Raw genomic sequence first — 14,572 nt, forward strand, 5'->3', positions numbered from 1 at the left:
TATGCTCTCCAACACTACTGATAAGTTCCCAAGCTGCAGAAAACTGCGACATACGGATTCTTCCTCTCTGAATATCTGTAGTACACTTTACCTCCTCTATAAAGCCAGGCATCAACGTCTTTTTTGTAAGATGCCCGTGTGGTGTAGTAGGGATTTTCAACAGAATCCGATAATGTGTAAAACCACAACTCAGTTATCTTATTGTGCTGAAAAGACCTTAGAAAAAGAGGGTTACAACAGAACACAAAACCTGAATTCAATAAACTCAGTAAGGTTGACGCACTATTCAGGTTAAGACTCTGTAAGGCCATTAATCTGACAGGAAAGATGCCCCTGGAAAAATGTCATTCTATGTATATTGATTTGCAAGCATTCTCTTTTTCTTCTTTTTTTTTTTTTTTTTCCCCAAATCTTGCTATACATTAGTGTTAGAGAGGGAGATCTGACCTGTTTTGCTTCATAAGAGCTGGAACTAAAGGGAGACACTGCATAGGGATCTATGGGTAAGCCATGGAAAGATCAGCTACTCAAACTTTGCTGTAACTGAGACATCTTGCACTTTACCTGCAAGATCGATCTGTGTTGTGTGTGTAAGAGCTGCTACACGTATGGGCACATGAGGATTACATAGGGGGAAAACAGAAATTACAAAAGCAACATGCAATTCAAAACTATAATTTACCAACCAGTGACTTCCATGTTTATACAAGAGGAAACATAATTGGGTTTGTGCAAACTGGGAAGATTAAAAAATAACAAACAGAAAAGGCACCTCTCAGAAAGCACTATTATTTTTCACTCATGCTGCAGACATGTCATTGTCTGTACAGATGGGTTTTATATTGCTTTGCTTTTTTACTTTGTAAGATAACAACCCAAAATCTGAAAGTTGTTTTGTTTGTCTCAGAGTGAGCTTCTCAGAACTGAAAAACAAATAGTACTGTTGCTTTGGAAGTAGATTCTAAACAGTGAAAATGTTAAGTGTAGTTTATTCCAAGTTGTATTTTATTGAAAAACAGGATGTAGATTTTATTAATAAGAAAACCTCAAAACCAATACTTAAACCCCAACAACAAAAACAACCAAACAAAACAGGACAGAGGACAGGGAAATATAGCAGTTAAAATTTTTTAAAAAAGAAATCAAAGGTTGAATGACACCATGAAAGAGAGGGAGAATATCCCAAGACTTCATACAGATGGACTTGATCCATGTTATTCTTCTTTGGAAGACCAAAACTCAAATAACATGTGCAAATTGTTTCAATGACCAACCTGAATTTTCTTCCAAATTCTAATTTTTCTAGAGCCTTTTCCCCTTTGTGCTTGGATATAGCTCTCCATAAAGACAGGCAAAGTCTCGTAAACTGAGGTGTTTACACCAACTTCTAAAAAACAATTCAGTTTTATTTTATTTTAATACTACTTCTTTTTCCATGTCTCCAGAACTGCCAAAACATGGGACTTCCCTTAGGTGTTTTCCAGTAAAGGAACAGACAGCCTCAAGAGACCATCTTCAAAAGTCAGAAAGGATAGGCTCCTGTCTCAGAACAAGAGATAACCAGCTTCCACATGCTGACAGTTCACAAATACAAAGACCAGAGGTTCTCCTCCCTGTCGACATTTGAATACACTGAAGGAAATGTCCTAATTTTTTAATTACCCCCAATCAAAGATAACGAATTGAATAAAAAAATAGATGGAATGAATATCTACCTCAATCTGGGTGGTGTTGTCATGGCCTTCTTCAAGCAGCAGGTCTGTGAAACCCCCTGGCTCAGAGGAATCTTGCCCCATGCTGGCTCTGTTGGTGTCAATTGATTTGAGAGACTCTGAGTGCCTTCTCCACCTGTTGCTGCTTACATATGAATCCACTCGCACATCTTCCTCCATTCGAGGGAAGCTCTGAACAATTTCATAAAACGCACCTGTTTGACAGGAAAAAAACCCCCAAAACAACATAATAAGTGAGCAGAACATTAGTTTACTAACCACAATTGAAAACTTAAGAATTTTTTATAAAGGTTTTGAGCAACTCCATAAAACAGCCATTTACATTTTTCATAAATTTTCTACAACAACATAAGTATTTAAAAGAATAGACAGAATATTATGCTTTCAAAAAATTCAGAAATTTGGACTGTTTTGTAGACACCTCTAAACATCCTAAATGTTTTATTTTCCTGATTATTTTATGTCTGGGAAAAGTTTTTCCTGTAACTCTTGTAACTTTAATACATGCCTACATTAGTTGTTCATTTTCAAAAGAAATTTAACAAAAAAATATTTTAATTATCTAAGAAAAATTTAGAAGAGGTAAAGAAACACTTGTACAGATTTAGTTTTTCCTACTGATTTTATGTTGAAAGAGCTTGGAAGCATTGATGAAAGGCAAATAAACACTATGAAAGATGTGGAATTCTCATAAACATCTGTTCCAGTGCAAAAATAAAGCTGTCCTGCTGTACAAGTGATAAACATGAATGATGTCTGAAGTCTGTAGACACCCACTATAACATCTGCAAAGGGTGAGCAGTTGAGTAGTTGGGTGGTGTGTTTTACATATTCTTTTAGGACTTTTTCATGCTCATTCACAACTTTTTTCATGCTAGTAAAACTATCAGCAAAACAGAACTATAAAACTATCACCAGACAAAACCATAAATTCTTCTATTTTGCCCAATCCAAAAATCAATCGAAGTATTTTTCTGTTCATTTATTTCTGTTAACATCGTCAAGAGAGGGTAATTTTGCATATTTTGCATTAAAAATCAGATATGTTTTTCATACTGTCTTTGGGTTTAAAGGAGAAGTAGAGGGATGTTCTGTGCTTTTCTTGTGCCAGGAAGAAGGTGATTTCTTTCAAGAAACAGAAAAAATGAACTTTCAAGAGAAGCTGCAAAGTAAAAGGAAACACTGAAAGGGTACACTGGTAAATAAATTATTTGCAAAAATATTTCCATTGCTTCTCTTTAACTGAACCTTCTGAGCAAAAGAAGGCAGCCTTCCCAAGGTCCTTTCTGAGCATTGCCTGTATTGTCTAAGTACCTAAGAGACAGGAAAATAGAAAATTACCTATCAAAGGTTTAAATATGTAAGAATTTTCTGCATCACAGCAGGAAGACGTGTAGGAGTCATGGGCATAGGAAAATCTGCCAGACGCTGTTTTTGACAGACTAGAAAGTTCATGGCTCACATACATGCTCGACATGTTGAGGCAATCACCTAAATTAGCAAATAGAACATGTGAAAGTTAGGGGAGGGTCTTAAATCCTATTCACCTCAAGATGAGCTCCATTTGTAAAGGAAAGCACTTATGCCTTGTTCTTCCACATCCTGAATAGAGTTTAAGGTGATTTCTAACCTATAAGGTGTTCATAACATAAGACGTTTTTTAAAATTATAATAATATAGTGATGGTGAGAAGAAAGAGAAAAGTATATTGGGGTATTTCCACTGTCTTGGAAACTCTGTACAGTTTTCTCTGTATTTTCTTTTACAGTATAATTGCATCATGGTATCTGCAAAATTTGGCTTACACCATTCCCCATTACAGAAATCTCTGATGTCATTAATGCACAACTTTTATCTCTTTTCAACTATTTTAGTTATGTGATTTTTCTCTTTGAAACATAGAAAATGTTCTAAAACATACTGTTTCAGCCATTACACTGATAAATATTTTTTACAGGTACAAGCTATAGTGACATAAGGAAGCTTTAAAATCATCTAACTGTATTCAGAATGCATGATATCCTTCTAAATGCAATAGTAGCAAGAATTAAAAGCATGAACTGATAACTTTTCAGTTTAAAACTAGTCTTTGGGGTTTTTCACACCATTATCTTTGAAATCCATGAAACACAGTTATCAATAGACTAGTTAACTATCCTGGACTGGTAGATTACAGATACTGAAGTTAGAGTGTGAGATAAAATCTGGATGTGATTTCAAAGAAGAGAGAAAAGTACTGTATGATTCCTCCTTCATTAAACGTTTTCCTTAAGCTACGGGGGATGGAGAGAGAGAGGTGATGGCTTGGCTAAACCAGCTCTGCTCCAGTATGCTCTCTCTGCTTATCCCAGTAGATCACTAATGTTGAGAAAATGACAAACATTTTTAAAATGGCCTGAATAGGATGTTTTACTTTTATGTAAATATAACTTAAATATATAAATTCTCAGATAATGGATCAATAAATTAATTTTCAAATTCTAAAAGCAGGCAGCTCATGAAGAAAAAGCATTCAGAAACCTAAAATTCCAATACCCTACAAGTTAGAACTATTTAATGTTTCTGACTGGGATCTTTGTGTAGCTAATAAATCACATAAAAGGCATTTTAGAGGAAATGTACCAAGGTATTATAGTCTTATCTTTTAGATCTTGGAGCTTGCACCTAATTAACACTGAAGTAGAATATGTCATTCAAATAAATTGGAGAGAAGCCAAATGCAGTAATATCTGTATTATAATAAAATCATAATATTGGCAAACACAGATGAGTAGCAACTTGTTCAACTTGTATGAACAGAGACACAAAACTACAATAAGCCTTCGAATCTGTTAAAGTTGGAATTACAGCTTTCAACTGATATTTTTTATGTGCAAACTAAGAGTCTTATATATAGTCCTGCCACTGGCATGCCAGTATCTGTGTGAAGGTCTATATGGCTGGTACTGTACTGCAATATTTTGGAAGTAGTAAAAATAGAGTAGAGGTTTGTCCAACAAATACGTAATGAAGATGGTGTTTTGGTTTGATCCTTCAGCTCTTGTTCTTGAAATTTTCATAAAATTAGCAATGAAAATCATTAGGTCTGCAGCTCCTTGCCTCCTTGGGTTAAGTTAAAATTTAAGATTACAACTCTATAGTGAATAAAGCTAGAGAGACAATAGAGTGGGGATAGGAGAAAGAAATCTACAAAAAGCTTTCACTGCTCTATTTGGGGACTGTTGGCAAGTTCAGAAACTCTTGTCAGAGTTGGCCAGTTCAGCCATTTGTAGTTGATGTGGTTGATCAGAATGACCACCAAAGGCTTTGAGAGAATAGGGGCATAATTTACACAAACTGCAAAGGCCTGCGCAGAATATTTACAGAAGGCACTGCGGAAGAGGAATGGGTGAAAATTATAACTTGGACTCACTTTCATTCACATCTAAGACAGGTGCTTCAAATTTCCTTTTGTACAGGTTTACATGCTCACATCAAAAAGGTTTTTGAAAGCTTTTGGCATGTATTGCTTAAACCACCAAGTATCCAGATAACAGCTTTTTTACTACTTGAGTTTGCCTTTTAACAGGTACTAAATAAGCCTTTAAACTGTGTTAAACTAAACTGATGGAAGATAGACATCCAAAAACCTGTGTCTTGATCATCAGGACCTGACTTTTGAGGATGCTCTGCTACTCTGAGATTTTGGAAAGGCAGATGTTTGTCCTGTACTACAAAATACATAGAGCTGCTTTACACTCACATCATTAATATAAATCAATGCTGAAAGTGGATAACAACTAAATAAGCAGAGAAGTTTGTCCACTCCAATATTAGAAGTTTGTCCACTCCAATATTGTGAGTTATGCAAGGTGCTGTTACAGATTGGAAATGCTGGGCTACACGAGACAGATTTGCTGAAAGGGAAGCAAACACCTAACTATGGTGGGGGCATGGGTTCTCTGCTTTTCCAAGCCTTCCCTCAAAGAAAAGATGAAAAATTCTAAGCAAATTAAACCAAAATGCAACAGCAGAACTTGACAAGTAAAACCAGCTCTGATTTAGTACAGAAGTCTGATCTGCATAAAGCTTTATTTATAAGGAAGATATATCTCACTTTACAAGGAAAAAGATGTTATAGTTTTATGGACAGCAATGTAACCAAAGGAGAAAACCCCCCCTATTTGGAAAAAAAAAAAGGCAAATATGAAAATCATCTACCACTAATTCAACTAATTTTGGGGTTTTTTTTCCCCTTTTCCATGAGCTCATACAAAGGTTTCTGGAATATTTCAGCACATCAGAATTTCAGAATTGCATTTCTGGAAAACATGTTATTCATATTTCATGATTGCACACATTTAAGCCAACTCTTCAATTTGACTAATTTCATAAATGCACCATAATCAGCAAGATTTTTTTTTGAAAACCTAGAAATACTCTCACATTGAAACCTCTATTCAACGGATTGCTTATGAGATGTACGATCAACTTTATAAATATGCCACAGCCCAAATGCCAGCAAAATCAAGTATCAAATATACAAATTTATTCATCTAGGGACAGAAAATGCCATCATACTACTTCAGCTTAAGTAACTTTCTATAGACTGTCTCATGAGTCTTTATTTCTATTATGATCATTTTAGTATAAAGATGAGAACCCAACAAATGCTGGTGGAAGATATGAATACTGGTCCCATGAAGTTATAGACTCTTCAAAACATAAACATTCCTTTAAAGGAATTCTCCAAGGATAGGGTTCATATACTGAATGACCAAAATCACAGCAAAAATCAATCATACTTCCCATAAGAAGAAAAATTTCTAGTTTAAATGAACTCTGCCTACGAACAGCTCAGCACGATAGAGACTTCTTTTTCTGCTGTACCTGACTCATGGGACTGGAACCAATGCCATTTCTCTGACCTTCTTTCGGAATGATATAACAGATAAGCTTGACTTTCAATATGTCTATGATAATGATATGATACATTTCTTAATAAATTAAAAATAACATTACTTGTAAAAATTATCCCATGGTGACAATTAGCATACAAACAGCTGTGTCAGTTTGGTTCATGATTTTAAAAACCACAAAAGACCAGATCCCTATAGTTTTGTTTTACAGATTGGCTGAGACTGCTAAAAGAATTGTAGTAAATATGTGGGAAAATAATGCTTAGCATGATCCTGTTTTCACTGAACAGGGCCTGCAAAGGGAGTCAGAGGTTAACAATGATAAAATACTGATGATGGAAGATGATGCTATTGTATTATATGCTCAGAATAACAAACAATACCAACACGATTTTGATGCATGTTTTCCTTGCAATTATACAATAAGTAGCAATTAAGACTCATGTCCAATACAGAGTTAGTATCAATAATAATAGGTATTATGGTAGGGAAATAAAATAACTGGTAATTTCCTTACACATCCATTTTATCAACAACATGAACCCAGACTTTCTCTTTGTCACAAATATAACTGCTGTAGGCTGGATTTTTTTTTTAAATTACCTGATTTAATTTCACTTTGTAGTTATTTATGTAATCATACCAGTAAATTAGAATGGTATAAGCAAAGTCAAGATCTGAGTCCACTGGTAACAATACTGTTACTTTGATTAGCTTACATCAACATCGAGGAAATACTGTTTAATTCCAGCTTCACTCATATTCTCCAGCTACATAAACACAATAATTTAACGTGCACATTGAATTTACAAGCTGTCTGATTACAGTTTTATAGCTTACTACAGATGTGTTTTGCTATTCTTCCTGTCAGTTCCACCTGAGGACCAAGACCTAAGTTTATTCCTAACTGGATATGCACAGAACAGAAAATTACAATTTATGTGTCAGTCAAAGAAGGCTTGCAGTCTTGAAGGTACTAGGTAATAAGAGGAGAGAGAGAGAATTTTGGTCAGTACACAGTGATATCAGTCATCACCAAAAACCTAGCCAGTATCAAGATTTTGAAGCCATTATAGTGGGGAGATTTAAAATGAAAAAGAAAAAAGTTCTATTCTGATGTGCCTAATTTTTTTATACACACAATCTAGATGGATTTCAGTTGGTTTCACAGTTGAAGTTAAAACAGTGATAAGAGTCTAGGGAGGGCTGATCATAACAGAAGTGGAAGGCATATAAGCTTTCACATCTACTAAGTTCTTACATGTCTTATGCACATCTGTGTCCCACACTTGCAGACCTTTTTTGTATTGCTTTTGGATTGATGATAACACAATTATGATTAAGGTAAAACTCCAGAATGTAATCCTCTATCTCAACCCTCCACTTTCTGAGACAGGAAGACAAAATCACTTTGAAAGGAGATCACAGGTAATGAAATTGGAATTGATTGAGGTTTAGCCTTTTCTTACAAAAAAAAAAAAGCTCTAATAGGCTTAGATGCCCAGCCACGGTAAATTCAATCTGAGCACTACTCAGCATCCCTACTAACAGAAAACCTAGAAAAGCCAGAATGATGTCGTTCTGATTTGATTTAAAACTTCACAGATGTACCGTTACTGATGTGATATTTCCAGAATTTTCAGGTGGATCAGATCAGAGAGCTGGACCCCATGGATCACGAGAAGAATTAAAAACTGCTATTTGTGTCTATCTAAAGTCAGTATGCAATGCGCAACTGGAATAGTTTTTCCAAATGAAAGATGGTAAAGACTTTGCTTTCTCCTTAACTTTCTCTTGTCTCACCTGCTGTAACATCAGTATAACTTCACATAGCTTTGATCATTGCTATACATTTTTTAACACTGGACTTCAAGATTTTTCAGCTGAAGATCCCTAAAAATTTCCAAGTAGAGTTATAGGCCTAAGCCTACTTAAAGGAATTTTTCCAAGTTCTCCCTTTCCTTTCCTCCTTTCCAGCACAAAATTTGGCATTATAGGTGGTAAACACTACTCTCCTGATCTCATCTAACTAGCAAGAAAAGGGTGCTTCCTGACACACTGGTCAATGCTGCGATTCTTTCTTTTGGCCGTATTCAGCACAAATAATCACAAATATCACTTAATCTTTAATATGTTTTGTATCCACATTCCCAGTAACACTTGCAATAATTATTAATAATGCAGACACCCAAGTGTACCTACATGAATTCTTAGCACATACTAAGCTTTCAAAGGAAGTATATCTGTAATGTTCCTATGTCCCTGGTACAAAACTCAAAATATTAATAATTGTATTGATTTGTGGATTATCAAAGTATAGCACAGAAAAGCAGGAACTTAATACATTTTAAATAATTTGACATTTTCTAATTAACCATTGTAGCAATAATGTCAAAATATTAATTCATCTGAAATTTACGTATTTTCTGTCCAAACCTCTCCATATCACAAATCCTTGTTAAACCACAGAATTATTTGTTTAAAAAGCAACAAAAAATAAAGAATTCAACAAAAAAAGTCCTGCTAAGAGAAATGGAGATCTCTCTATAATATTCTATTTATATGCAAATTCTTGCCTTTCCAAACTTGATTCTATGGTTTTCCAGAAAAAATAAGTTACCAACTGTACCTTATTTAAACACATTGGAAAAAAGTTTTTTTCTGGTCAATAACTGGATTACAGTATGATTGCTAATGTTGCAAAGCAGTATTAGAGCTGTCTCCATTGTGTCTACCTCACAGTTCCAATTTGAAAGCCCCTTTATTTTTCCTCAAGGATCCAGCAAACCTAATGTGATGGACTGATAGGTCAGTAATGTCTTAAACATTGTGAAAATCATAGAAAGACTTTTTGTCGAACTTCAAGGAAGCAACAGTCTGTCTGTGGCCACCAAAGCATCCCCTCCTCCCAGTGCCTCCTGACTGGAGTTTGGACTGTGACTGGGGACTTGAGATAAAACTATTATTTAATCATTTCAAGTCTGAGGAGAAGCAAGCAAGGCTCGGGAAAGAAGAATGCATTTGTGTTAAAAATCAGCCCCAGCTGGTGAGGGAGAAGGAGTTTGGGTCTGTGATGGTGAAATCTCTCCAGACCAAACCAAAGGAGTTTGCCCTGCCCCCCAGAGAAGACCACATATATACAGGACATTCACATGAGAGGCAGCTGAGAAGCAGTCATAAACCACCAAAGACCCCCAAAGCGCCCCCCCAATTCATTCCTGAGACCTTCCACCTCAGAAGACTGCATGTGATCCAAATCCGTTACAAGAGACTGCAAAGCTTCTCCCACTCCCAGGGGAGGTGCCTGGCATCTCCTGAACATATATTAATCCATTAGACTCTATGTTTTTTGGGAAACTCTCCCCACCAAGAAGACCAGAAGAACTGGACCTACAGAACAGTGCCGGTTTACACGGAGTGCTGGTACTTTTTCTATTTTAATCTCTCTCTGTCACTTTCTTTCTTCTACCCCCATCCTCCTTTTCCCTATTTCTTTCTATCTCTCTTTCTCTGTCTCACATTTACCATTAAATAAAACCCATACTATTGACTTTGGCATTTGGTCTCATTTGTACCTTAATTCAGGAAGAGGCATTTCTAATAATTTTAATAACCGGATCTTAACACTTAGGCCCTAGAACAATCCAGAGATGCCAGAGAAAACCATACAAAAAATGAATTAGGCATTCATAATTTGAACTGCAGCATATGTCTGCAACTTCTTTTACATGACTTGTTGAGACAGAAGACAGCAAATATCTGGAATGTACCAAACTGTGTTAGCATGGCTAATTTATGCCGTTCCCAGCAGACAGTGCCAAATGCAACTTTGGTAGAAGGGTTGTCTTTAGTTTTAGCCTGAGGAAAAGCCAAAGGTTAAGACAGATGCAAGCTCATTGCTTGAAAAATGGATTAGCACAGACAGCACACACAGTGCCCCTGCACTCTGTAGCGTGCAGAGGCAAGGAGCAGTGATTCCAGGGACACTGCTTTGGCCCAGACACCATCACTTAGCTTTCCACAGGCTTGTCACTCCCTGGTGCTGAAGCAGCATCAGAGGGTAATTGGCTTCCTGGGTAGCCCTGTCAGATTGACTGAGTTAGGCACAAGGATCGATGTCAGCATTCACACCAAAGGCAACTACGCAGAATCTGGTTGCTCAAGCAAAGAGAAAATGGGGCTCACCTCTCAGCACAGTGTAAACATGTATAGACATCACCTCAGGGGCATAGATTAAAGTCTGAGCAACCAGGCACAGTGGAAATAAGAGAAGGAAGGTGGCATAATGCCCTGTCAGCTACAACAAATGCTGATGGACATGCAGATGAAGGATTTTCTCTCCTCCCTTTTCAGGGATACCCAACAGATTGAAATCACCCTGTTAATAAGTTTGTCTGCAAACAGGGCCAAACTCCTAAGCCCCTTACTTGCTCTAAACAGATTTATTAATGAGTCTGTGGCAGTGGGACAAAATACAGTCTACATAAAGAGTGCCATTTCGCAGAACTCAACCTGACCTGGACACCTCAAAGAAAAGCAGATCATGCAACGTAGCCCCAGCATGACTTAAATATGGCAAATTTCTCTTGCTGTGTCCTAAATTCCCTCTGCCCCCATCATAAGAGTGGAAAGGAAGTGGTTTGCAGTATTAGATGTTTCACAGAGCTCAGGATTTGGAAAACTGGAAAATGAACAAGCAGTTGCTGTTGCCCAGAAATGTGTGGCAGAGAATGCAACAGTATCTGATATTATAAAAGCTGAAGAAAAAGTCTGCTGTGATGTTTCTTCCAGCAAAAGAGGGTTTTTTGAAGATGGGAAAATTAAAATTTAAACTGTTTGTGAAGACATAACTTAAACTTTTCTTCAGCTCAATGTTAAATGCACACACCGATTTTAGACAGAACTTAAAATTTAAACCCCTTCACTTTCATTGTGCACTAAATAACAAAATCTTATATTTTCTTTCATTTTCTGCACACAAAGGTTTCCCACACCAACAGTGATTCAGGATTTAGAAAGATTAATCCAGGTGCAAGCAAATAGATGGATGATTAGTGGAAGCAATGAATTCGCTTAATAAACAGTGAAGGCTTAGTGCCAGACCTCACTAAACTGTGGTGTCAAGACAGGGTTTTCATAAAATGTCCTGCAAAAAGGAAAAGAAGTAAATTGGCATGTTCAAACATAGAGTTGCTCCAAGGGTCAGGAAAAAAAAAAAGTGGTTTCACTAGGCTTATGTGGCAGGGTTATATGTTGAAGTCAGCAATGATTGAGAAATATCTTAAATGTTAGTACTTTAAAATTATCAAGATATTTCTAGCCTAATTATCTTGCCTTTATAGATACACTTAATTATGCTTACTGTGTTTTACTCTTTTTTGGTAGAGATGGGATGGTCAAGAAATGAAAATGATATTTAAAAAAAAAAAAAAAAAGACATCAGAGCTTGTCTCAAGATCTCTTCATCCTCAACCTGCAGCTGCTGTTCAACTTAAATTTCTCTATATATTTACCCAGTCCTCTCATTTCTGTATATTTTGTTCCAAAAGAATAGTACAAAATTTTAAAAAATAAGATCTATTGCCTTCCATTTTCATTCATATGCTTTAAGTGTTTTAAGGACTTCTGAAAATATAGTAGTGATTTGAAACAGTAAGGGCTCCAATCTGGCCCAGTGCAGTAAGTCAGTACCACAGATATGGTCCTCTGTAAAAGCAGTCACTAGAGAAATCAGAACCTTTCAACTTTCAGGAGGCACAAGAGAAACCTAAGTAACTACAGTAAATATATATGATGTAGAGATGGATTCTATAAAAGAACCCAAATATAAGCTCTGAAAGTGTAGGTTACTTATTTTTTTAAAAAATATTTTTCACAATAGCTCAATGGATACTTCTCTTTTGCAACCTGGAAGATGCAGATAATGATACTCACTTGCTGTGATAAACATAGTCTGTGTTACTGATGACTAGATAATAGCTACATACTGTTACTGAATGGTCAATGCTTATTTCTTTCAAACTCTCTGTTGGCAAACTATTTTCTATTTTATCTAATGAAGATTAAATTTGTCACTGAAATTACAATGGATCTAAATGCCTTCAGCTTTTATTTCTTATTTTCAGGAGAAATTCTCATTTTAGTTTGAGCTAAAATCCTAGATCAGGAGATCTGCTGGAGAAAAATATCATGTTTCTAGTACACTAATGGTAGGAAATTAGAGTGGAGATTGTTTTTAAGCTCTGGCACAAAATCTGCCTTGCTAGACTTGATGTGGGAACAAAAAAATATGTAAATCATACATTAAGAAGGAATTGTTGTAGAAATGAGTTTAGAGTCAAAGAACAGCTGTATTAAACCCATCAAGAATCTGAGACATAAAAATAAGAATTAAGCTGATTTGAGATATGAATGATAGAAAGACATTCTTTGCTTGGCAGAAAAGAAATAATCCATCTGAAAACTGGCAGAGATATTGGAGAAACAGAAGATAAGATATTGCCTCAATCTTGAAACTTGTCAAAGCAATGAAATTATCCAGCAAATGTTTAATTGGACTGCCTGATACATGGAGTATTGAATATTGCCTTTGTCTCCTCTCAAAAGACAGACAAACTAGTACTGTGGAATGTCCAGATCTGGGTAGTAAAGGGCAGGAAGGGCATGTTTTCACATGTCAGTTTTTAACTGACAAACAGAACTGGAAGGGCTCAACTCCTATAAAGGCATTTTAGAACTTACAGATAAAGCCTAGTTTTGACACTGTTCACATGCACTCCCCCCATGCCTAAATAAAATGAGGAACTGCATTGCTGCCATTCACTTTTAATACACCAAACTTATACGGAATTTAGTTATTTGGATAGACATGTTCTGGGACAAGATTGAATAAATGTGGTTTTCTTCTTTATTATACATCTTCCAATGCTACCACAACATTTCCAAGAAAAAGCATTAACAGCTTTGCAGCACTCCTGCTGGGCTGGCTTTGCTGTGTACATACATTTCAGCTGTGCATTTTTTTAAAAAGGAGGCAGAAATGGATACTGCCGTGTTGCAAAGCACATGGTGTTTTGGAAGCTGTGCAGGGATGAGCCAGCTCAAATTACATCGGTCTACACTTACAAAGGGACAGATTTAAAACTCTCTGCTGTGCCAGTGCTTTTCTAAGTGGAAGATAGGACATTATGTAATGTGTGAAGATCATTACACATTAATCATCACATGAAGAGTATGTTATTTTACTTTTCAGAGGGTAAAAAAAGAATAGAGGTGACACATGGAACAAGGGAGTTCAGTTTCTTAAAAAACCCACAAATGTGCTTAAGTGCTTTGGAGGACCTTACTTTATAAATGAACCTGAGCTTATAGGAACTCAGACTTGGTAGACTCAATGATTGAATGCATGCAAACTACCCAGTGCATTAAGAGAACTGAAGGAATGGTTCTACGAGAAAGAGACCTTCTTCACAAGATGGTTTATTTCCTTGGGTAATCACTATTGTGCAGAGCATTTGTATTTCTATTCAGCCACTTGCTCAGGCTGTTGCTCAGGTTCTTTATTATCACTGGCTACAAGGCAAATTCAAAGGAGAAAGGAGAAAAATGTCTTTAAATAAGAGGGAAAATAGTGTGTTTTAAAAGCTTTTTGTATACAATTATATTTGTGTGTTTACTTACTAATCAAAAACAGAAATACCTGGGTACAGAATGATTTGGGAAAGTAAGTCAGTCAAAATGCAGTCTATGTTATTAGACAAACTGATATATCTGTAAAAAATACTTGAAAAATCACCCATTTCTCCTCATTCTACCCAGTATAGATTTTATTCCTAAAAAGCACATAATAATGCTGTCTCAACACATTTTTTCTTTTCCCTTTCCAAATGAAGAATAGTGTCATCAGTCAGCTATGATTCCCCATACCCTGCCCTTGAGATT

The 14,572-nt window shown here is 36.1% G+C and overlaps 1 protein-coding gene across 1 annotated transcript in view; it reads right to left on the reverse strand.

Moving 5' to 3' along the window:
• PLXDC2 (plexin domain containing 2) overlaps window positions 1–14,572 on the reverse strand; it is a 257,174-nt gene that overhangs the window by 140,949 nt on the left and 101,653 nt on the right. Inside the window, exon 2 of the mRNA XM_027720564.2 lies at window positions 1,716–1,927. Coding sequence (XP_027576365.1) covers window positions 1,716–1,927 — 212 coding nt within the window. The remainder of the gene's footprint in view (window positions 1–1,715; window positions 1,928–14,572) is intronic.

Source organism: Pipra filicauda, unplaced genomic scaffold, assembly GCF_003945595.2.
Source record: "Pipra filicauda isolate LSUMZ 115617 unplaced genomic scaffold, ASM394559v2 scaffold65_size3143899_pilon, whole genome shotgun sequence".
Taxonomy (NCBI): domain Eukaryota; kingdom Metazoa; phylum Chordata; class Aves; order Passeriformes; family Pipridae; genus Pipra; species Pipra filicauda.